Genomic DNA, 24,178 nt, shown 5'->3' with positions numbered 1-24,178 from the left:
CCTGTGCCAGGCTTGACCCAGCAGAAGGCGCTTTGAGACCTTGGCTGATGAAGAACACAGCAGGTTGCTCCTCTAATCCCACATCCCAGCAACTCCCATCTTCCCGATGAACCCTGACTCCAAGGCTCAGGAGCTGCGCTTTTCAACAGGGAGAGATAATGAGCACTAGGGTTTTTGGTTTTTGTTTTTGTTTTTTTTAGGACCGGAGAACTCCAGGAAGGCATTATCACCACTGCACCTGCCTCCCTAATCAAGTCTCCCAGGGATGTGGAGGATGTTCAAAGACAGCATTAATTGTTGGTCTTTCTGATCAAGTGGGAGATAGTGGACATTCTACCTCCAAATTACTTAAAGTGATATGCACATGGTTAAGTGTTTCACTTTTTTTCCCCATAGACTGAGGGGAAAAAACCTGAAAATCTGTGTCTAGGACACTCAGGATTTTCTTTACAGATGTGCTTTTTCCATCTTGTTTCACACACGCCAGGACCCCCATCCACCACTGGTCCTGTCAGAGACAGCAAAGAACAGCTCAGGAAAGAACAAGCTCTTTGAGGAAAGCAAAACAAAAGAGCTCCAAATTCAAACACAGAAGCAGCTGCCCAGGCCAAAAACAAAAGATGTCAAATTATTAGGATTCATGTGGTTGGGCTCTACCCTCAAAGACACACATCCACTCATGCTCCACACAGCAAAAATCCTTTTAAGCCATTCGATACCCTGCACTGTGCAGGTTTAGGTCTGCACATATGTCTGATTCAAAAGCGAAAACTCACATGAGCACAAAGTCAAGAAAATTAAAAGCAAACAAAGTTTTTCAAAAGCTTTTTTCACTTAAAACGTTTTTTCCTTAAAAAAAAAAAACACAAAACAGGACAACAGGCTGACAAATGGCATGCTCCTCCATTAATAATGGAAACTATGAATATTCATTACACAATAGTCATAAGTAGAAAAAGGGGAAATCAGTACAGATGGGGCAAGTGCTCAGAAAGCTTTTTTAAAAATTAAATTAAAACAATACAAACAGCCTCAGACAATACTGATGGGGAGAAACTTTGATCTAAGATAAGATAGCATCATGAAGAAGGAATTTCCTTACTCAAGGTAAATAAACAGAATAAACTACTCAGAATAGCAGGAAGAATCTTCAGGAAAATGTCAGGGCAGCCTTCGCTTAGGATCTTTGGAAGGAGATGAAACGTCTCCCCCAGCCCACTAACCAGGTGAACTAGGGAGGCACTATCCCACCCTCCCACACGCCCACTTAGAGAAGGGACAACCCTACATAAAAACCCAGTGTCCTCATGTGAATTTCACAGGTTCTCTCTCAAGAATGAGGATCAAGATAATGTTTTTGAGATCCCTATTAAAAGCAGGAGACTTCTGGGACAGTTTTTCTAGAACTTTCAAGAAAAGTACTGACAACTCATCAGTTTAAAATGATGAAGCACACTTTGAATGAGCAACAATGTTGCCACATAAGAACACAGAATTATTCTAACTTCCTGTTTCCAAACACACTGTGGTGGCAAAAGATCTAAGAGTTGAATTAGTGACAATATACAGCATACAACTTCCTAATTAGTTAAGAGTGCCTTCAGGCGAATGCCACAGGATTAATAGTTAGAGCTTTCTCTGATGAGGAAATCAATTTGTTTGCAGTACTTTCATTTTCTAGTTTGTTTATCAATTAGTGCCATAGCTAAAGGCTACTCAGCACATTCTTGGCATTAATTTTCAACTTAAAAGTCACACAATTCAACAGTAAATGCATTTCAATCACCATTCAAATGTAAGACACATTGTCCCTTGCTTTTGGAAGGACAACAAGCCGGCCCCAGCTGCTCCCACCTCCGCTCCTGCCAGGGGAGTGACCCAGCCCACCAAGACCTGCCTTCGCCCCCACCTTATGAAATGTCCTTAGCCCTGGGACCCTGCCCAAGTTGTATAGCTTCTCTAACTGAAATAGTCCATCTTAAGAACAGAAATAATGCCAAAATTATTAGAAAATCAGTCACAATGTAAAACATGCAAAGTAAACTTCGCTCCCCCAAGAAACAACTGGGTAGTTCTTTTGGCATTCTAAAAGAAAGGAAAAAAGCAAGAGCATGTTCAGACTACGGAAACAAAGTCACAAAAAATGTACAACAGTTTTGTCAAGAAACACTTGCACCTATTAGGCACAAAGAGAAGCTGAACAAGCGGACTCTTGACGGGACAGACATGCTGCTTGTGTTCGCAAGTGCTGGGACATCTGAAGTACAGGACAGAGAGGAGCAGGCCCGAGGGCGGCTCAGCACACTGTGCCCAAGGCTGACCGTAAGAAGCCATGAGGGAAGAGCATCCTGCTGGAGCAAAGTCGCCCAGGGCCTCAACGCACACCCACAAAACACGTGGACAGAAACAGAGGGCCCTCACACCCAGACAAGGAGTGCATTCCAGACGGAAGTCACTAACCCAGGGCTGGGAAGCTCAGGAAGACCCCACCTCCCCCTATACTTGGATAAGGAACACTAGATACATTCTTTAGATCAATTGTGTGTTGGCTCCTTGCAAAACAGTGGCTGGTCATGTTCAAAGGCAGAGGTCCCAGTGACCAAAAAAGACGAGGCACGCAAGCCCCACAATTGGATGCTCCTTGCAGTCACAGCTAGTTAGCACTCAAGGTTACCATCATGGTCATGGCCGTGACCACAGGATGGCAAGGCAGCCACAATGGTGAGCGCAGGGCCACAGACTGGAGTAAAACTAAGTCTGGACTTTATATCTTAGCCTCCTATCTTTAAAACAAGGAATTCCTAAAACTGGATCACTCTGGTAGGCCATAGCAGGTGCCACATGCCCCTTAGCCTGGACCCACAGGTGTTTAAGGGAGAGAGAGAAGGGTGACACCTGGAGAGGGGTGACACCCAAGTCCCTGCAGCACCTCCTGGCATGCAAGGGGCTGTGAGTGGTGGAATCTACTCTGTGCCAAGAACTTTTGAAGAATGTAAAACTTATTACATTAACTTCAACAGCTTCGCCAGGCAATAACTGTCTTTGTGCAGATAAGGAAAAAGGGGCTCCAAGGAGGCATCACAAAGACTGCAAAGTGGGAAGAGGGGGTGCAGAAAGTGGAGAGGTAGATTCCAAAGCACCTGCTCCTCGTCTCCCCGCTGACCCCCAGCTTCCGAGGGAGGCAGGATTGAGACGCCGCCCTAGCCGGCGCCTGGAGACCATATGTTCTTACTGTCCCCGGTAAACCAATGCTAGTCAATCAATCCATGAAAAATGAAAAAAATCTGAAAAGGCTGCACAATCAGGGGACATGCTCGCGGCTTTCATTGCAGAAGCACTGGAGTCACACAGGGCTAAGAGTGAAGGAATGTTATCTACAGAACGAATAAAGAGGCGAGGATCTCTAATCTGTCAACATAAATTTAAAAATTGCTCAAAACAGGGCACAGCACAGTAGCCTAGCAGCTAAGGCCCTCACCTTGCACATGCCAGGATCCCATATGGGAGCCGGTTTGTATTCCGCCGGCCCCATTCCCGCCAGCTCCCTGCTTGTGGTCTGGAAAGGCAGTTGAGGACGGCCTAAAACCTTGGGACCCTGCACTCGCATGGGAGACCCGGAAGCGGCTCCTGGCTTTGAATCGGCACAGCTCCGGCCGCTGTGGCCGCCTAGGGAATGACAGAAGATCTTCCTCTCTGTCTCTCCTCTCCGTATATCTAAGTTGCCAATAAAAATAAATCTTAAAAAAATGTAATAGTGAGACATCCCATATTCTTGAAAGAAAAAAAAAAGACTCGTTCTAATAATAAGACAAATTTTACCAAATACAACATCCTATGTTTCTAAGCTTCTAATTACTCTATTTGTAATCTGCATTTCAATCTCTCTAGTATTATTTTATAAAACAAAAACACTGTCAGAATTCATGACAAAGTCTTCAACTATAATCTCCTAGATTTCCACTGCATACTTAATCAAACATCCAGTTCTTCTAAAACTCTTGCAGTATGTCAATGATGTTATTAGAAATGGCCTTCAAAGCTCTAGCAACGTTAAACATCACTGAATCAACAATGAGGAACAGGAAAATGCAAACTGACTTAGCTCCCTTTATTCCTTTTGCCCTCCATGCAATGTCAGCTGAAGGGCAGGAGCTGGCTGTCACATCTGGAACAAGAGCCTCCCAGCAGCTGCCAGACCCAGAGCAACCAGGGGAGCGGTGCCCAGGCCGAGTGGAAGTCGGTCAGGGACTCACCAGTGGATGTTGAATGCTTCCCAAACAGCGAGCAGGACGGGCTGGCAAATGCATTCATTTCTAAAGTAAACACTAGCAATGAACTTGGTGTCCGGAAAACGGATTCTGTTCTCTTGAGATTTTAATGTCTCTGCTCCTTCTCATCAAGCATCAATTCTCCGCTGCAGGGACAGAACAGTACCAGGAAGAAACTACCCTGGGCCTGTGCAAGCCAAATGGTGCAGAAGGGAAGACACGAGGCCCACAGACAGCGTCTGCTCCAGCAGCCAAAATCAGGGCCCGGGACAGCACAACAGGGGCCAGTCCTCCCAAGCATCCCCACTTCCGGCCCCTGGCTTCTCCCTGCGTCCCTGCCTGTCCTGCACATACACCTATCACGTCAGTCACTGCTAGACAGACAGCAGAGAGAACCAAATGGCCACTGCAGGTACTGGCCCAGTGCCTTGGGCACAAAGGAGCCCTGTGGCTGGCAAGAAGCAGTTAGCCATCCCCACCAAAATGCAGCTGTTTCCCAGGAAAAAAAGCAAACTCAAGTCAGTCGAAGCACCAGGAGAGAAGAACTGGTCTACCCAGCTCTACTAATAAAAGAGGACACAAAGTAATCGTCTCTTCCGTTCCCACCTCAAGACCTTTGCCCCACTTACTAAGCTGTAAATCTTAATAGGTCTGCCCGTTTTCTCTACATTTTAACCTTCACAAAGATTTCAGTTGTCACAATATGAAATTAAAGCTACACGAGGTAATATTCCAAGCGTATATAGTCAACAGAAAAAGAAGGTACTATCTGACATCTTCTATTCAATGCTGCAATCATCTTGCCCTTGTTCCAGGAAGGCAATTTATAGCCATTCAAAGACATCAGGACAGACTTCCCCAGGCCCACAGTTGTCAAGACTGCCAGCTCAGAGCAGAGGAAGCCTGTGGCACCTCACCCAAAAGCTCACCCTCCACAGCTGTCACAGCCTGCAGAGCACTAACACTCAGCCAGGATTATCTAACCAATTAATAGAAAAAAAAACCCTAGCTTATATCTTATCAAACAACTCCACCTGACCCACATCTCCATCTCAATTTAAGGGGGCGGAAAGGAGTACAAGCAGAGATTTCACATACCTTCACGATGAGATCTAAGGTGCCAAGAGCCAATCAGGAGAGACCCTTCAATCTCATGACACATGATCGACTACGTCCCCTTCAGCAGTGTTCCCTAACCTGCTGCATCTCCTCGCACCCCAGTTTTCTCTCTGCAAAAGGGGCGTCTCTTCTTCAACACAGCGTAGATCCGCTGTAAAATTCTTAAGATCACTTGCTGTTATGCCTCTAGTGAACAACACGGGCTGGCCAGAGTTTCCACCACATCTCTGTTGCTGCTTTGGAAGAACTCTGGATATTTCCCCTAAGCCTCACCTGTGTATTCCTCCCTTCTGGAAGACGGCTCCCATACCCTCGTGGGAGGCACAGAGACCTGGGCCTGTCTCACAAAAGTGATATCACACACCACATTCAGTGCTTGTCTGCACCTTAACACTGTAGATTTGTTCTACATTTGTTAATATCTTTTGTTTTCTAGGCAATGAGCATAATTTTTTTTAAGATTTATTTATTTCTATTGGAAAGTCAGATTTACAGAGAGGAGGAGAGACAGAGAAAAATATCTTCCATCTGCTGATTCACTTCCCAAGTGGCCACAATGGTCAGAGCTGAGGGGATCCAAAGCCAGGAGCTTCTTCCTCATCTCCCACACAGGTCCCAAGGCTTTGGACCACCCTCAACTGCCTTTCCGGGCTACAAGCAGGGAGTGAAGTGGAGCAGCCAGGATATGAACCAGCATCCATATGGGATCTCAACGCATGCACGGTGAGAATTAACTCACTAGGCCAGCGTGCCAAGTCCGCATAGTTTTCTTAACAGCAAACATGAACTTTATCTGGATAAAAATATGTAAGTTTGATAAGGAAAAATTCTGAAACTGAAAAAAACAAGTTCAAAGCATGTTTACAAATCAATCAACGACCCCAGCCATGTGTTGGCAATGAAAATCTAGGCAAACGTGGAGATTCTAAGGTGGACTATGTCAACCTTTGGATTCTGGAGACATTTCATCATGCTTGGAATGGTGAGATTGGCAGCAATTCAGAACTGTTGAACTATCAAAACCACTTGAACAGAGCTCTGGGAGCATGCCCCACGTCAGGGACCCTGGGATGGGTGGGAGGCTGGGTAGGGCTTCTCCCTTTATCTCCCCCCTTATCCCAGACACAGGAAGAAAAAAAAAAAAGAGAATGTGGAAACAAAGGCCTTACCCACTTTCCTGTAGCCCTTGAGCCTTTGCATCCTAATCAACTATGTAAAGATTATCAAAATAATCATTAAAAATACTCAAATGAACAAAATGTATCTCCCAGATGATTTAACAGAGGAACTAAAGGCAGACAAATAGTCAAAGTGAGTCGTTCAGAATTGTGGCCGTAACACTAATGCCTGTCAGATAGGCGCTAATATTTTATCTTGTGATAGCTATGCAAAAATGCATGCTTTCTGTGTTATATGATTTGTGGTGTAATCTTGCAGAGCACATATTTATTTTTCCCCCTTATGACCAAAGTACCTTTTTGTTTTACATGTTACAAATCATTTAGATAAACTAAGACAAGCCTCTTGGGGAAAGTTCTGAACTCAATTAGGGCATCGGGGGAAAGGCCATATGTTACCAGGCCTCCTGCACACCTGAACCCCAATATCTAATGACCCAAAGATGCTCATTTTTAAAATTAAATAGCCTGCTTCTTAAGAGAAGCAAGCACTGCAACATCCTCTCCATCACATTCACTGCACAACAACAGGAAGAGAGCTAGAGGGACCAAAGCTTGAAATAAATGAGCATCCACCACACAAAAGAATTCGCAATTCACGCCTTTAATGACACTTACTAACATACAGTTTTATCTCATCAATTTTACCTCTTCCTCATAATTTAAGTTAATGGGAAGTGTTTTCATTAAAATCAAACAAGTAACTGCAAGGCATTCATTTTTTATCTTTGGTAGAATAATCTTTACTTATGGCTTTCCCTGTTAAAAAGTTTTACTACACTATCTTAATTTTTCTTTCAGCTAAAATATCTGGAATGTTAGTTTGATGTTAATAAATGCACAATTATAAAAACAAGATGACTGTTTTCTAAATCCAGAATCACAGGCAGGATCTGAAGGCAAGAGTCATTTCAAAACATTGCTACTGCATACATGTGATTCTACCAACATTCAACTTCAACTCCTTCCTAATATGATGGATCTTTAAAAAGCTCATGAGAAAACGGAATTAAAGGGTAGGCTTACTTCACCACAAAAACCAGCTAAAATTCATCTGCGTTAGAGGCAGTTCAAAAATATCATGAAAATGCATAGTATGAGAAAACATGAATGGGTTTCAAAATTTTCTGCACTTACATAATCCTTCAGTTATTTTCCCAGGAAATTTCTCAAGTGTTCTCCGAGTTTAGTAAGATCTTAAAGGTGGCTCTCCGGCAGGCACTGGGTGCAGTGCTTCAGCCACCACTTAGGATATCCACAGAATACCCAGACTTGAGTTTATTACCAATCTCAATTCCAGCTTCCGGCTAACGTGCATTGTGGAAGCCAGCAGCAGACCCAAGTCAGGTGTCTGTCTTCAACCTGGTCCAGCCCTAGCTCTTGCAAACATTTGAGAAGCAAACCACCAAATGAGTTATCTCTTTGTCTTTCAGACAAATAAAAATTCTTTAAAGTTCAGGAGGAAAAAAAAAACATGGTTCATGCTCATTTTTATCATCTGAACAGATTTGGTATGACACATTCCTCACAATGATACCAGTTAACTGCACAATAGTATTTTGTCTTTTTTTTTTAGAAGATTTATTTATTTGAGGGGCCCGGCGGTGTGGCCTAGCAGCTAAAGTCCTCACCTTGAACGCGCCGGGATCCCATATGGGCGCCGGTTCTAATCCCGGCAGCTCCACTTCCCATCCAGCTCCCTGCTTGTGGCCTGGGAAAGTAGTCAACAATGGACCAAAGCCTTGAGACCCTGTACCCGCATGGGAGACCTGGCTCTTGGCTTCGGATAGGTGCAGTACCAGCCATTGCACTCACTTAGGGAGTGAATCACTGGACAGAAGGTCTTCCTCTGTCTCTCCTCCTCTCTGTATATCCGACTTTGTAATAAAAATAAATAAATCTTTAAAAAATGATTCATTTATTTGAAAGGCAGAAAGAGACAGGAAGAATGAATGGATCATTCACTGGTCCAATATTGTGTAACAATGCCAGTAATAAAGTTTATGATGCCAAGAAAAGGCAGGATTAAGAGAATATAGAAAATAAAATAAGAGAATATAGAAAAAGTCACCTTGGACCTAAAGAAGACCTGCCTGCTGGCTTAGCCTGCTGCAGCTACCATCAGTTAGCTGGTATGGGAGACTAAGTGACATCACCCACTCACAACCAGGCAACTTTGGACCCATTTTGTCTTTTTGAAGAAACTCTTAAGTAGGCAAATTAATTCCTCTATGAAAGGTCAGCCTTCTGCAAATGAATTCAAACATGCAAATCAATGATTTGCCCAGGGGGTAGTGGGAGTCTGCTGTAGGAGAGAGCTAGCTAATGAGCCTCCTGAAAGAACATCCAGTGTGCCCAACAGCAACACGACACTACTCATGGCTTCAGTTTCTGTCACATTCTGCCTTGATCAGAATCAGGAATAGGGAATTGTCTAATTCTCACAAATATCATACATTGTGCGTTTTGTGACATGCCCTTTACTTCCTCTCTGAATCTCTACAGCACTACCCAGACATGCTAGCCACTGTCCAGGACTAGAAGTAACTATGGCAATCATGTCTACTGTAATTAGGAAGATGGCAAATCTGATCAAATATTTATAGAAATAAAAAATAACTGAAGCACAGAAGGGTCTAAACATCCAAAAATCTCAACTAAAATTCCAATGAGAAAGCCAGGTTCTTTTTCAGTGATCCAATATGTTGCATCTAAAATATAACGACTTACTAGATTACTGGCATAAGCAAAAAAGGGTCTGAAAATCTTCAGACCACATGCATGGGACAGATTCATACCATCTAGAGTTGGCAGGCATGACCACAGTCAAACAACAGGGTACAAACTAACTTAAAATCTTACTGCAAAAAGACAAAGAAACTGAATCCCTGTCCGAACCCAAAACTTGAAGACACTGGGGGACTGTCCACCTGTTAAGTGCCAACTAAGGCTGGGCTTCGTTAGACTGATGAGATGGAGAAGTAGGCCAACAGCACATCCAGAGCCCGATCTAAAACAGACACCAGCAGACACTTGGTGCATGACCCTCGAGTAGTGAAGCGTCATCATGGGATGTCTTGGAAAGGACAGGGTGGAAGAATGAAAGACAAAGGAAGCGAGACCAATGGGGATCTCATCAACAACACGATGAAGGTGAGGACCTTCTGAACTGACAGCTGGAACACAGTGCAGGCACTGAAGTGAAAGGCAACTGGCTGATCAGAGTTGAAAGGCGGGCAGAACATAAACCATGAAAGACTCTAAAAGTCCAGCTAGGAGTTGGACTTGAACCTGTGGCTGATGGAGAACTTTCACAGTAGTAAGCAGGGGAATAACACGATTTACATTTCAGCTCTTTCGAATGGAGTGGGAGACAAGCTGTGAGCAAGGAGGCAGACGGAAAACTACTACACATTAAGAAAGCTCTGAGGTGAATGTACACACTGGTAGTGGGAATGGAGCAGTCGGCAGGAACAAAGAACCAATGCCTGGGTGAGCAGTTGCAGACAAGTTTAGCATGTCAAGTTTTTGTCTTGAAAGATCACATGGCTGAGACAGGGAACAGAAAAAGGTACAGGTTTGGATCACACAGGAATCGGGGATATTCCCTGCATGCTGAGTGACTGTGACAGAGGCAGAGGCTCTCAGTGGGAAAGTAGACACCTGGGCATGGGATCAGGAGTTCAGCACAGCAGGCTGAGTCAGTTGCACTGGTGTGAGCAAAATAAGGGAGTAGCCAAAGCAAGGAAGAGATTTTTAAAAATGATCACAGAGGACAAAGGGTTTCAGTGATGATGAAACAAACTATGAGACTGAGCATGTTCAGAGCCTCTGGCCAAAGTACCCCTAAAAAGACACTGGGGCCAGCAAAGTGACACCCAGGATATGCTGCTGCTTGTAATGCCAGCATCCATATCAGAGTGCATCAGCTTCCATCCCAGCTCTATACAAACGCACAGAGAAGCAGCAGATGACCACCCAATTGTCTCTTGAAAGAACTACTCTCATGTTGGACTTCAGGTCTCCAGATTCAGGTGTTCAAGCCACACAGTTTGTGAGACTTTGCTAGAGGAGTTCTGGAGAACTAGCAGAGGAAAGGGCATCCTCAAAAGGAAAATGGATGAGAGGAGTGCAGGTTGAAGGTCACAGGGGTGTGAAAAGGGTTTCAGGAGAAACACCGGGGACAAGGGTGCCCAAATGCCAAGCAGTCTATAGGGTGGGGACAAGGGTACCCAAATGCCAAGCAGTCTATAGGGTGGGGACAAGGGTACCCAAATGCAAGGCTGTCTATAGGGTGGGAACAAGGGTGCCCAAATGCAAGGCTGTCTACTTGCCTACGCTTCCAGCTAAGGCTGCTAGGAATAAATTTATTTACAGCATGAGTTCCTCAACCAACTCTTGGTAGCCATCCCATGGGAGAGGGAAATCCACCAGATCAAAATGGAGGGCAGGTGGACCAAGTTACAAGCAGGGTGCAAAGGGGTGTGTCACTGAGGACAATGGCAAGAGTGAGGGACACAGACAGACATAAAGGAGAGGGAGGGGCTGCAGACTGGGGACCAGCTGATAGGGCAGGCAGGTAGGACCACCTAGAAACTGGAAGCCAGCCAAGAGGCCCAGGGAAAACAGGAGTCAGAGAGTGGGACAAAAATGGCCACTGGGCTTTAATACCTTAGGAGTGCAACAGTCCCCATGGAAGATCCAGTTTCCCTAGAGACTCAGTCTGGGGAGAACAGCTGTCAGAGGAGGAAGCTGGGAGCCTTGAAGCTGGACTTGTCCCTCACAGACACCGGGTCCTCCAGTGGCAACCAATGGTAGGGGGAAAGGAGAACAGAGGTGACTCCCGCTACTGTCAGCAACCAGAAAACAACGGGCAGAAACACCCCAAACCATCCCTGCACCTAACCCCTACACAGGTTCTCATTTCAACAATTCACTGCCACCTTCACCAACTCAGGATTTTTAAGGGGGAGGAGGGGGAGTGAGAGGGAAGGAGAGAGATTAACTTCATACAAAGCAATGAGAAGAGGCACAGACTAAAGTTTTATCAGCTAAGTTTGATACATGATGTGTCCGTCTAACATAATTATTACATAAAACAGGTAATAAGCAAAGTCAGCTTATGTGTTTGGAAGACCTACAAATGCAATCTAATAACTAAGATGTTTTTATACTTTGTACACATTTTCCGAGACTTCAAAAAAGATGTTGAAAACTGCCAAAATAATTGCTGTTAGCCCCTTTTCACTTCACAAACATGAAATGACCAGAGAACAAATTAAAAATTCATAAATGATTGCCCATTTTGATAAACAAATTAATGCTTAGTTATAGGTTATATACCTCAGAGATAAGAAACTTAAGGCTTATTTCTATCACTAAAATTTTTCTATTTCTCACCAAAGAGCCATGCGATGCCAACATTTAGTTCTGAGAGCTCATCTGAGCTAAATAAGTAACAAGTGCAAAGCCGAACTATGCAATTTAACCTTTCACGCTTAAGAGTAACTCACGAACTGCTGTAGTTCTGGACATTCCCAACTCTGTTACACACATATTTAAACTTAATTGGAGCTTTTGTCTCCCAAGTTCAGAAGTGTTTCTGTGAGGCAACATTATACTGGCAGAGACTAACTGTACCTTCTGACCTCTTATATACTAAGCACCATTATTATTCAGAAATAAATCATTAAGGCCAAAAATAAGATTCAAAAATTCCCCTGTGCAGTCACTGGGGAGCCACTGTTCACCGCCCAGGGAAAAACAGGAACACATGGGGGACAGGGCTGGGCGTCTATTAGTGAAAGAAGGTTACAAGACACCCAAAAGTTCTGCAATAGGATCAGACACACCAAGTTTACACTCAACAGAGTTTCTCATCAGTGTCACCGAAATCCACGACACGAAGCTATGAGCAATTGTTCTTTACGTTTAATCAATCCTTTCCTCGACATTTACTTCATCTTGGTCAAGTATTATTGCAGTCAACACTGAGAATCCAAGTAGCATGTTGAGGGGCAGTGGGTACTAAAATCAGTGCAATTTTCCTTAGCCTATCCTTATAAATGGCTGACGCACCTAAGTCAGATGTGTAGCTTAAGCCTCCAGGACGTGCAAGAGCTAGGACGAACGCTAGTGAGGATGCAAGCACGCAGTGAATGAAGGGCACGCTGAGCAAGGGGACGTCCTCTCCGGCTACGATGGCCTTGAGCAAAATCCCGTCATTCATCAAACACTGTGAACGCCAACAGGTCTCAATACCCAGCTTTCAAACACTTCATACATGGGCACGCACACGACACACACATACATGAGCTTGTATGGCCTATCTGCACAAGTGTTGGCCCGTAGTTCATGAACACAATCCCTGAATAAAACTGCCATTTTTCAGTCTATAATTTTTTTTTTCTGTTCAAGATTAAATATTTACAACGTTCCAGAGGAATCCTCTACATAAACCTAGAGGCTGCACCACTGGCATGGCAGACGCCCTGGGAGGCAGCCACTCCTTCAGATAAGGAACCCTGCAAGTCATAAACCTCAGGGCAGCAGAGAGCGGCCACACCTCCCCACATTACTGAGACACAACCCAGCCCTGGGGTTTCCAGACTCCAATCTGAACCGGATTAGTGTCAACTGCAGAGATTCCCAACTCCAGGAGAGGGTTAAAAAAAGATGGAAAACTATGAATCAAGGCAAATTCTAGCAAAATTGTTTGAAAATGACCACAGAGTAACTCAGACAAGCCAATAGCACAGGGGGAAGGGTCTGTTATTTAGGATCCCTCTTTCCAGAGCAACTTGAAAACTGTTTTGCTACTGATGGATTTTTACAAATGAGACACCCACCTGGGGTTGAGTAAGTTGAACAACTTCTGCCCCGGACATAGGAAGCGGCCAGTGAGAACCCATCACGACTGACACCTGGTGTCACTGTCTCTACTTCCAACTCAGTTAAACAGATTAAATATTAGCAATCACAGCACACTGGGGGATGACCAAGTAGAATGCAACCATCCCTCATGGAATCAGAACACATGGTGGGTTTCAGATGACAATCTCACATGTTTAATATGGGAACCATCACATGATACTCTACACAAGATTTTAGAGAAACTGCTCCAACTATGCTCAGTACTTACTTTGTAGCAGAATCCTTCCATTCGCTTTGTAGCTCTCGAAACTACATAAGGTGGATGTTGTGGCAAGAGACAATGAAGACAACGTCAACTGACAGAGACTTTCATTGTATCATCCATTATTCTGGAACTTTCATTTACTTCCGTGCATCTAACCCTCTCTCCACTACCTTAAGACAGAGACAGAGCTCACAATTATCTTTTTTTTCCGCAAAGTGTGGAATGAGTGAGGATGGTTCCACTGGCAGGTGCTGCTTAAAGCTTCAATGCAGGCAGGCCTTGTTCCCCACCCTCCACCAGGCTGCAAGCTCTGGGTCTTCCCCCAACTAACAGGAAATTACCTGGCCTGTCCAGATCTCAGCGTCTGCATCTAAGGAACAACAGGGCAGGAGAAAAATGCTGGACAATGACTTATCCAGATCTAACATTCCTGACGTTGGCAATTTACAGTATTCACCTCTTGTAACACAGGAAGAAAAACATGATGTCAAGGTGAAGACTGACTGGGTCTCCAATTACAACACCCGCACTAAACCGAGGTTTCAGAAGAGGAAGCAGAGAGCCAGCTGTGGGTTCTACACAACACTCATCTTCACCTGGACTCAAGATTCAGACGGTGTTTTTATTTTTTGATGAATCAACAGCCAACACTTCTTGACTTCAGTTCTCTTTGTTTTCATTTTACATTTTAGGCAGAGAGAGACATAGACGGAGAGCCAGAGCTCTTCCATCCACTGAGTCACCCTCCAAATGCCTGCCACAGCCTGGGCTGAGGCCAGCAGAACCCAGCAGCATAGCACTCCATTTGGGTCTCTCATTCTGGAACCCAGGCCGTCAACACTGCCACCCAGGTCAATTAGAAGGAAGCTGGACTGGAGGAGGAGGCAGGACCAGAACCCAGGAACTTAACACCAAATGCCTACCTCCGTTTTGCTTTCCTTTGTTTTGGAGCTCATTAAGAATTAAGTAAATTGAATTTTTTAAATCCTAGCAATGATTAGGAGGAGTTTGTCAAATCATGAGGGACTATCACACCACAGGTTTAAAGAAAATGTAAGACAACAAGGATCTAGGTTACTAAAACATGGAAGCAAAGAAGGACATTCAACAGGGATTGTATGTGAGTAACTACTTAAGATTTTTCTCTCTCCTTTTTTTCAACCAAGCTTAAATTACTTTCATAATTAGAGGGAAGAACTTCCTTTACAAAGAGAGAAAAGGTACCCAATATTTTCACATTGATTTCTCCTGAGACGGAAGAAAATAATCTGAAAACGTCTTAGTAACAAACACTGCAGAAATTCCAGTAATACAGGTTGGAGGAAAGCACCATTATTACCTACTACTACGGGTGGGTAGGAAGAGGTTCGTCTACTGCTTCAGGCCTACAAGAATTAAGTTTTAGAGGATGTTACAGGAATGCTGGCAGGTAAAGTCAATTCGGAGTCCAGAGACATGCAGCTCTGCAGAACTCAGCCAGAGAGGGAAGGAAAAAAGGAACAGGTGCAGCAAATGAAGCGGCAGACCGTGATGGCCAAATGATGCTGGCCCGCCAGAGAGCTCAGCCTGGAGCAGGTCCTTCCTGAGTGAACCTGCCATGCAGCACGGCCTGCCACATGGCCAAGGAGACCTTCCATGCACACAGACACCCTTTCCTCAGTAAAGCTGCATGGCACAGGGGAGCTTGGGTAGTGTATTTCAAGGATTCCACAACAACCCAACCAAACTAACTTATGCCTTCATTAAGCAGCAAGGCAAGGGCACGGTACAGATCTCTCCGTGGTCCCACAAAAACACACATCCTCAATCCATCCAAAACCCAGCTCCTGATTCTTCCTGTTCACGTGAGCCCTAAAGGTCAGTAGGAGGTGGCCCAGGGACTTGGGTCCTTGCCACCCAGAGACCTAGCGAGAGTTCACAGCTCCTGGCTTCACACTGGCATCAGTCATGCCCAGGCATAGTGGGCAGTGCATGGAGCTCTGTAAAGTCACAGGACTGGAAACATTTCACAAACACATAAAACTTTCCCGGTGATTGCCACTTGGACTATAAGATCTCAGGAAACAGTATGCTTTAAAATATCACATTAAGGATGCTATTAATTGCATAAGAACCCTCTGCCTTATTTGGACAGGGCTTTTTGTTTGTTTTGGTTTGTTTTGTTTTTATTCCTAGATAGCAAGACGATAAAGAAAGGTCTGATGAAGAACAAACTAGAGCAGGAAAAGTCAGCTCGTCCTCTGGGAGGAGACAGGCGATCCGTGGCGTCAGTACCCCATCACACCGGATGCTGCCAAGGTCTGCAAAGGGGACACCAAGCCCAGTGTCCCAACAGCTCCAGACTTGTCCTAGGCATGTACATCAAGCCAAGATTCCCAACTACCATCCCCAACAAGAAGGCAGAAGGCCCTCGTGTGTCTCATCACTGTGTTTACCAGCTTAAAAAGCTACCAAAGTTCATTCAAACGTCTATTTAAAAATCATAAATGATCTATCATTAGCTAACTACACAGATGTCATTTCTTGCTCATTTGTTATTAAGGCATTTGTACATTTGTGTGAAATTGGCACCTACTAGCTTTACCTGGCCGTAACTTAATATATCCAACATCAGATAAAGAAATTTAGCCTACCTCATCAAACGCGGCATCGTCTTTCTTCAGGGCTATAAAATAAAAAGGGAAAGGAAAGTTACTGTGAAAAATCCCAAGGAGACCAAGTATCCAAGTTCTAGAAAACAGAGCAGAACAAAGCATCATGGTGTTTTCATTACAGAAAGAAAAACTGCAGTCCAACCTGACCAGCAAGTGTCAGGATGCAATACACAAGCGGCAGTTGAAAGATACCACACAATACACTTCCTTGTAAATCACTGCCCGTAATTATGTAAATAGAGCTAATTTCCCAAACCCGGGTGCAGAGTGAAACCATGCAGATCTACCCCACAATCTTCTTTATGCAAAAATTGTTTGAACAAAAGCATGCAAGAATCACAAAGTCATCTTTAATAGTTCTTCCCATAAGCTCCTGGCCTCTGACCCTACGTCATCCCGGCAGGTGTATGGACGCCAAGCCACAGGCCGGGCGACTGCCCAGACTCACGTCCTGCATGAGACTCTCACACTAAGGAAAGACGGAACGTGTCGGAGAAGCACAGCTGAGCAAGAGACAACGGTCAATGGGACACATCGCATCCTGAACTCCAAGGAGAACATAGTCAAAATCTTTCCAGGAATGAGCAAATACTTCAAATTTGTTTCATTGGTAGCGGGATTTTATCACTCCAAGGCCAGGGAAGGGGGGTGGGGGACAAGAAATTTCACCTCTACTTGGCAAATTCCTAGGTCCCCATATCCTGGGATTACTTAGAATGCTTCTTGTTCAAGAAGAATGTGCCAAGTAGCTCATTAATCTAAATGCGCAACTCAGACAAATGCCTGCCGTCTGCAGAGCAATGGGGAGGTGTTGGCCGACTACTGGCGATGGTCCTTGCTTGGGCAGACGCGTAGGGACTGCTACCACAAAACCAGTGGCTGGAATATTTGAATAATTAAAGCTCTGAGGAAAAGTAACAAGTGTAACCTGAATCTATTATACAAAAACTTTTCTAACACTCTTGAAAAGGTAATTTTGTTTTATATTGCAATTTTTCTAATTTTTTTTTCCGAAAAGATCAAGTATGTGATTGAGGTATTGTGTTAACAGGGATATAGGCTGTCCAAGGAAGACAGTTTAATGCTAAAGTTTAATGCGCAGGATTTTCATTTTGCTTAGGAAACTGATCTATAATAGATCTGACTGTATCAAAGAAAAACTTTTTGTGAGTGAAAAATAAAGACAAGTCTATTGTCCCAAAGGACTTATTTTGTATTCAACTGCTTGTGTTTTTTATGCATATGCCATAGACTATGTCAAAGATAAAATAAGGGAATAATCAGAGCTGGCACTGTGTCATACAAGCTAATTCTCTTGCCTGCAGTGCTGGCCTCCCATATGCACACTAGCCCGGGCCTGGCTAAGCCACTTTCAACTCAACTCCCTGCTTACGACCTGAGAGGGCAGCAGTGGATGGCTAACATCCTTGGGCACCTGTATCTACCTGGGAGACCCAGATGCAGCTCCTGGCTCCTGACTTAGACTGCTTCAACTCTGGCCATTGCAGTCTCTGGAGAATGGACCAGCAGAAGGAAAATTCTCTCTTGCTTTCCCCTTCTGTCTCTGTAAATCTGCTTTTCACATAAAAACAATTTTTTTAAACAGGGAATGGCGTTTGGTCTAATAGCTAAGTTGCTAGTTAAGACGCCTGTGACCCTTACCAACACCCAGCTCTGGCGACTCCACACTCCCACTGTTGCACACCCTTGCAAGGTGGCGGTGATGGTGCAATTCGCTGAGCTCCTGACACCCACACCTTTAAATATACTGACTCCATGGGAGCAGGCAGTGTCTCACACAAGCTCTAAAGAGTTAGCCATTTGTTTACTTAAGCAAAGCATCCAGTAAGAACTCAAGCTGATATCACCCCTTGGGCAACTATGAACACGGAATGAAAACCATCACACTGAGAAACAGGAAAGTGAAGATCCTACACATCTAGGCTGGTCCAGTTCCTCCTTGCCTCATGAGCCCTGATCCGCTTCCAATACTCAGGATAGCATGGAGGAATGCAGAGACAGAAAGAGAAGAAAATAAGAGAAGAAACTGTGGGAGTATCTGCTAGGCTAGAAGGAACAAGCCAGGATTCTCTTCCCTGCACTATGTATCCTCAAGTCCAGTGCCCTGTGGGGCAGGAGGGGGAACATGTTAAGGCCAACAGGTCCGTTACTTCATTGGTACCTTCCAGGACTAGACTGACACCTTCCATGCTTCCTTCTCAGTACTGAATCCTTGTGCAATTAGCAGTGACCCCCACCAAAAAAACAAGACTAATGAAAGGTGTCTTGATAGATATTTATCAGGTCATTGAAGAAGAAACTCTGCCCAAGGCAGGCTTGCAACAGCCCCTTACTGATCACATCCCTTGACATGAATCATTCCTGTGAACACACAACCGCCTCCGAGGACCCGCTGCAGTAACAAGCAAGTTGTACTATTCCAGTTAACCATGGAAGAGGACCAGATGTCCTACCGAGTCCTCTGCCAGGCCATCCCTCTGCAGAAGGCTTCCCAGGAGAGCATCAGCTTCACAGGGAGGCACCTCCCAGGGAACACCGCTCTTCTGGCACCATCTGTCTCCTTATCCTATCAATGCCCCTACAGAGGCTCGTTCTCCCCCCACCACAGGGACCAGCCTCACCGGTCACCTGTGTGTCCACACAATGCCCAGCAGAGAGGAGGCACTTGGTAATGATTAGTGAACTTAACGATGCCTACCTCCATGGCTAAACAACTGCACCTTGCATTGTCTGGCACACTGACGTTGTGCCACATGAAACTCATTCGCTGCCCTCTCTTATCCAGGCTTCACAGATTAAGTTCCACGTTGCACATTTCTAAAAGCAATCTTTTGAACCCGTACTGGGAGAGGTTGTGTTACAACGGTTAAACTTTGTGTCCTACTCTTCAGATTTCTCTGTCCTGACAGAAAGGGCTCATCAAATGATGGTCTCCAGAATGACACAGGTACTGCACAAGGTAAGAAACCCGAAATTCAGTGAATGACAACCTCTTCCTTTTACTCAGTTCTCTCACAAACCACATGCCCTGATGGATGTGGGATACATCGGGCTCATCTCAAATATCACAGCGAAGACTCCCTTTCTCTAGGAAACAATCCAAATAAGCCTGAAGAAATGCATTCAAATGAATATTAAGAAATGTCAGTTTGACCTTTATGAGATAGTCATCTACAGAGCCTCTATCTTTCTAGGTTATCATTCAAAAATTTAAAAAAGAGGAAATGAATATTAACATATTTAAGATGTTCAATGGTTAAATTCCCATCTCTTTAGCTAAAATTGTAAAAAATAAAACATGTGAGCAACTATACTAATTCCTAAGTAAAAGACCACACTGATACTGCTTAGCAAAAAAAAAAAAATGCAGATATTGCTGAAATCCATGGGCGACTTTAAATTTCAATTACCTCCTCTTATAAAAGAATCATAGCTATATTACAGTCACCTCATAGCAGATGCCATAGATTAGAGCATGATGGCTTGAAAGCCCATGTGTTTTATTGGACCCTTTATAATTCCGTCATCTCACATCGGTTCTGTTTCGGCTGGGCTATGACAAAGTCAAGCATCATCTCTGATTGTGCGAATGAATTACATTGTGTTGCTATGGTCATCTATTCAGAATTATTAATAATATTCATTGGTTGTCACACATTTTCAAACACTATCCTCATTTTCCACAGATGAATTATCTGGTAATTGCTTGTGGCTAAACAAGGACAATCATCCATCATACAACAGGATCCAGTGTTCAATCACCGTAAAAAAGCAAAACTAAGTTGGTACATCTGCTTTGAAAGCCATCTGAGACTGGTTAAGTGGAATCACTACTCTGCAATGCCAGATTATCCCAAAGGAACAAACCATTTTCTCTTGGATCTCCCCCTTGAAGTCCCAGTGTAGAAGGATAAACAGAAACCAGAAGGGGTGACAACAGCTTCTAGAGCGATAGTCACCTGTGGTGAACACTGCACGTGGGATTTTTCATCTTCTGCCTCTCACTTCACAACAACAGCAACAGTCACTGATGTCTGCTCAAGGTCATGAAGCAAGCAGGAAAAAGAGGGTTCAAACCCAGGCCTGCCCCCTAACTGCAAGAGCATCTTTTGGTAGGCTGGCTGTACTACAGTGACCCACTGTCCTCTTTTCTCCCTTTTTCTACTGAAGAGTGTCCACCTTGGTACAGCAGAGCCACTAATGATAACAGTACCACATTGACAATCCTTGAATTTCTATGACATGCAATGTGGGACAGCGTGTGTGTTTGTCTTCAAGTGCCTATCACCAAGTTTAGCTACTTATGGGAAAAAATGAAATTCAAGGCAATAAGGACAGCTGCTCAAGCTCATTTGGCTAGGAGTAGCAACATGGGAAATGGCCAGTGCATCCAGCACACAGCTCAACACCTCTGACTCACACAATGTGCTAACACTCCACAGCCGCCAGCACGTCACAAGTCCTTCAAAGGGAGTGGACGAGGTAAGCTCTACACATACACAACTCTATACTGGGGGGAGGAAAGTCCCTCAATAACCAGAAAGACTTCATCGCTTTCGATGTTGAGAAAAGAAAACGTCAAGGAAATTAGTAGACAGGACTTGTTCAGGGATGCTATTCCCCATGAGCTTCCTGGGCTTGCTATGCCACTGCAGTCGCTTCAACTTCAGCGTCTCCTCTAACAGCCTTCCGCAAGGAGACGTCCCATTCCGAGTCACCACCCTCCATCAGCACAAGAAGTCATCAGTAGTGTTCACTGTGCTGCACTGCTTCCCGAAGGGAGGAAACAACATCCGCAAGGTCTTAAAAGACTTAACAAGAGCTGGACTCAAAAGGAGTTTCACATCACTGATTCTCAGCAAGCTAGAAAATCCATTCAACTGTAATACCCCCATTTGCCTGCACCACTGTGAACCTAAATTTTACTGATTGTCAATCAAATCCCTGAAAGTATTTAAACCTAAGGAAATTTTATATTGATGTCTTTTTTTAACCTGAGACTCAAGTGCGATGAATTATTTAACGCAAAACTGGAGGGGCTCCAACAGAGTCATGATCACGAGTAAATACAGTCGGTGTGTTTCCGAACCCAGCCCGATGGACTCGAGGCCCCGCCTGCTGACCGTCGGGGCGCAGGCTCCTGGTGAATAGCACACAGGCTTCCCCACCTAGGACGCACACTCAACTCCCCAACTTCATCTGTACCGAGGCACTGCCCAGGACGGGAGAGGGCGATGCAGATGAGTAACAGTGAATAACAATGAACAACACCTGGACCAGTTTCATTCTCACAGAACTTTGCAGTCATCTTGGGGAATGTGAAGTCAAAAGATGACCAAAAAAAAAAAAAAAAAGTGAAAGAGAAAACTTGCCTCGATCCCCCCGACGCCACCCCCCGCCCGCACAACCTCGTTGTCTCTCACGTGAAGCAAGTTTGCAGGCCTTTACAATGAACAGGGTGGGCGACAGCAGCACCCGGACGCTAACCTGAGGAACTGGTACCTTTCGGCTTTTCCTCATTAACATGGATGACGCGAGACAAAGGCCCGGGGCTTCTCGCGGACTCCGAGGGTTGTTTTTCCGCCAGCTGAGGGCAGTTACCTGCATCAGTGAAACTTCTGACAGCTGGGGGGTGGGGGAAGGGAGGCGGCTACTTTCTTCGAAGTTAACAGGGGGTTTCTATGCCAAAAGCCAACCTGGAGCTAACCCGTTTCACGTGACACTGTTGTCACCCCAGTCGCGGTCTGACACGGCTCTAATCATCCTGAACATTCCTCGGGGCTTTGGCTGGTTGGAAGACAATGGCCCCTGGCTCAAGCAATGGGAACAAGTTGGGCGACTTGACTGCTCCACGCCCAGAGAGCTCCTCGGCGTGCAATTCCCTCCAGCTGCGGGGACACTGGGAGACCTGGGCACTCCACTCCCAAACCCTCGCTCTCTGGGACCCCAAGTACCGAACAAAAGGTCTCGGGGTACCCTCCTGCTTGCCTTGACGCCGGATAGCTTAGCGAACACCAGGGTACCAACCCGCGTTCCGCCAATGTCCAACGCCAACTCACTGCCTCCACGCCCGATGCCCAAGCCCGACGCGCGAAAATTGACCCGGACACCCGGGCGGCCGCGCCGTCCCCTCGCCCGTGCCCGCGAGCGCCCCGAGCGAGCCCGCGGGCCAGGGAGGTCGCCCCGCAACTGCAGGCTTGCGACGATCCCGGACGCGCCAGGTCTTGCGGTGCGGGGGTCTCCCTTTCCGGCTTGCTGCACCCCTCCAGCCCGGCCCCGGCGCCAGCTGCCCCGCCGGTGCGTCGGCGCGGGGCCGCAGGGGAGCGGGACCCGGGGCGCCGGCCACTCACCGATGCGGCTGAAACTCTCCGACAAAGTTCTCCGCAACTTCTTCATCTTGCCGATCTTTTCGGCCGGCTGCGGCTCGATGAGGTCGCACATCTGGACGACGCGGGGCCCTGGCAACTTCCCCAAACTGGTCCAGAGCCGGAGCGCAGACAACGGCGAGGGCGCGCGGCGCGGGAAGGCGGCGCCTGCGGCTCGTCCTCCTCGCCGCCTCCTCCCCGGCCGGCGGCGACGCGCAGGGCCCCGGCGGCCGAGCCACCCCGCGGCCGAGCCACCCGGCCGGCCTCTGCTCGGGCCTGGGCCGCCGCGGGCCTGACGGGCGGCCCGGGGGACGCGCGGGCCGGCGGGGGCGCTTTACGTGGTGCCGGGGGCGGCCGCGCTGAGGGCCCCGCGCCGCGCCTCCGCCGCCTCGGCCGCCGCCCGCCTCATTTTCCCTCCTTTGTAAAGCGGGCGAAGCGCGGCCGGCAGGGGGGCGGCGCGGCCGCGGCGTGGGGCGGGGGCGGGGCGGGCCCGAGCGGGGTGCGGGAGCCGCGGGGCGCGGGGCGGGGAGAAGTTCCCGGGCCCGAGTTGCGGGCGCCGGGCCGGCCCCCTCGCTGCCGCCCCGCCTGCCCCTCGGAGCGGGACCCCGGGCGCGGGACCCCGGGCGCAGCCGCGGCTCCGCGCTCCGAGCTCGCGTCCTCCGGCCCCGCTGGCGCCCAGGCTGCGCCCTCTCCCGGCCGGCCGCCCGAGTCCTCGAGGACCGCGGGCACCGAGGGGGCAGGCCGGGGAGCGGGCCGCGCGTGACCCAGAGCGCGCGAGGCATTTTTATTACTGGGCACCGAGGACGCTGTGAAGGGTGGGATCCGAAGGAGAAAGAGGGGCCTCTTTTGTGCAGGTTAAGTGCAGACTCGGATGCTGCGACTCTAAGCCTCGGCGGGCGGGGGTCATGCAGGTGCAGGTGATTGCGGAGCAAACCCAGCCCTCAGCCTGCTTCACAGCTGATGGGACAATCGGCTTCTGAATAGGAAAACCCGGAGGCTAGTAAGATTCTGACCTCCGTTTCCCTAAACCTCAACCGAATGAACTTGAAAGCCCGACGGGGGAGGTTTATAAAATCCCGGCACAAACCGTTGTGGCAGCAAACCCACGCCATCCTTACTCCAATGAGACGTGGTGTAGCGGGAGCGGCGAGCGCCCGGTTCCCGGGGGAGAGAAGAGGAGGAAGGGTGGGGCCCGAATGGGTTGATTTGGGGCCAGCAGACTTCTTATGAATAGAAGTGCTGGTGATCTTGAGTCACCGCACTGTAAGTAATGAGATCGTGTGAGGGTGGGACAATGCTGTTTGGTTTACAGGAAGGGGGGGCAGTTGGAAGATTTTTATCTTAAGACAAAAATTAGCCCCCTGCCTTCCTTAAATTGTGACTTCTGCCCTGCAGGGAGAGCATTATGAGGGTCTTGATGTATTGTCGCGGACCA

At 46.7% G+C, this 24,178-nt stretch overlaps 1 protein-coding gene across 1 annotated transcript in view; it reads right to left on the bottom strand.

The window, feature by feature from the left end:
- The window catches only part of CDK14 (cyclin dependent kinase 14), a 440,392-nt gene extending 417,429 nt beyond the window's left edge, over nt 1–22,963 (bottom strand). The window contains exons 1-2 of the mRNA XM_040964848.1: nt 22,729–22,963; nt 16,337–16,368 (exon numbers count right to left, since the gene is read on the bottom strand). Of these exons, the coding sequence (XP_040820782.1) occupies nt 16,337–16,368; nt 22,729–22,819 (123 nt within the window). The 5' untranslated portion in view covers nt 22,820–22,963. The remainder of the gene's footprint in view (nt 1–16,336; nt 16,369–22,728) is intronic.
- Nucleotides 22,964–24,178: the final 1,215 nt, after the last annotated feature.

The sequence above is a fragment of the Ochotona curzoniae genome, unplaced genomic scaffold (genome assembly GCF_017591425.1).
Source record: "Ochotona curzoniae isolate NIBS_2020 unplaced genomic scaffold, NIBS_Ocur_1.0 scaffold_3835, whole genome shotgun sequence".
Classification (NCBI taxonomy): domain Eukaryota; kingdom Metazoa; phylum Chordata; class Mammalia; order Lagomorpha; family Ochotonidae; genus Ochotona; species Ochotona curzoniae.
This window is presented reverse-complemented; position numbering and strand designations above follow the sequence as displayed.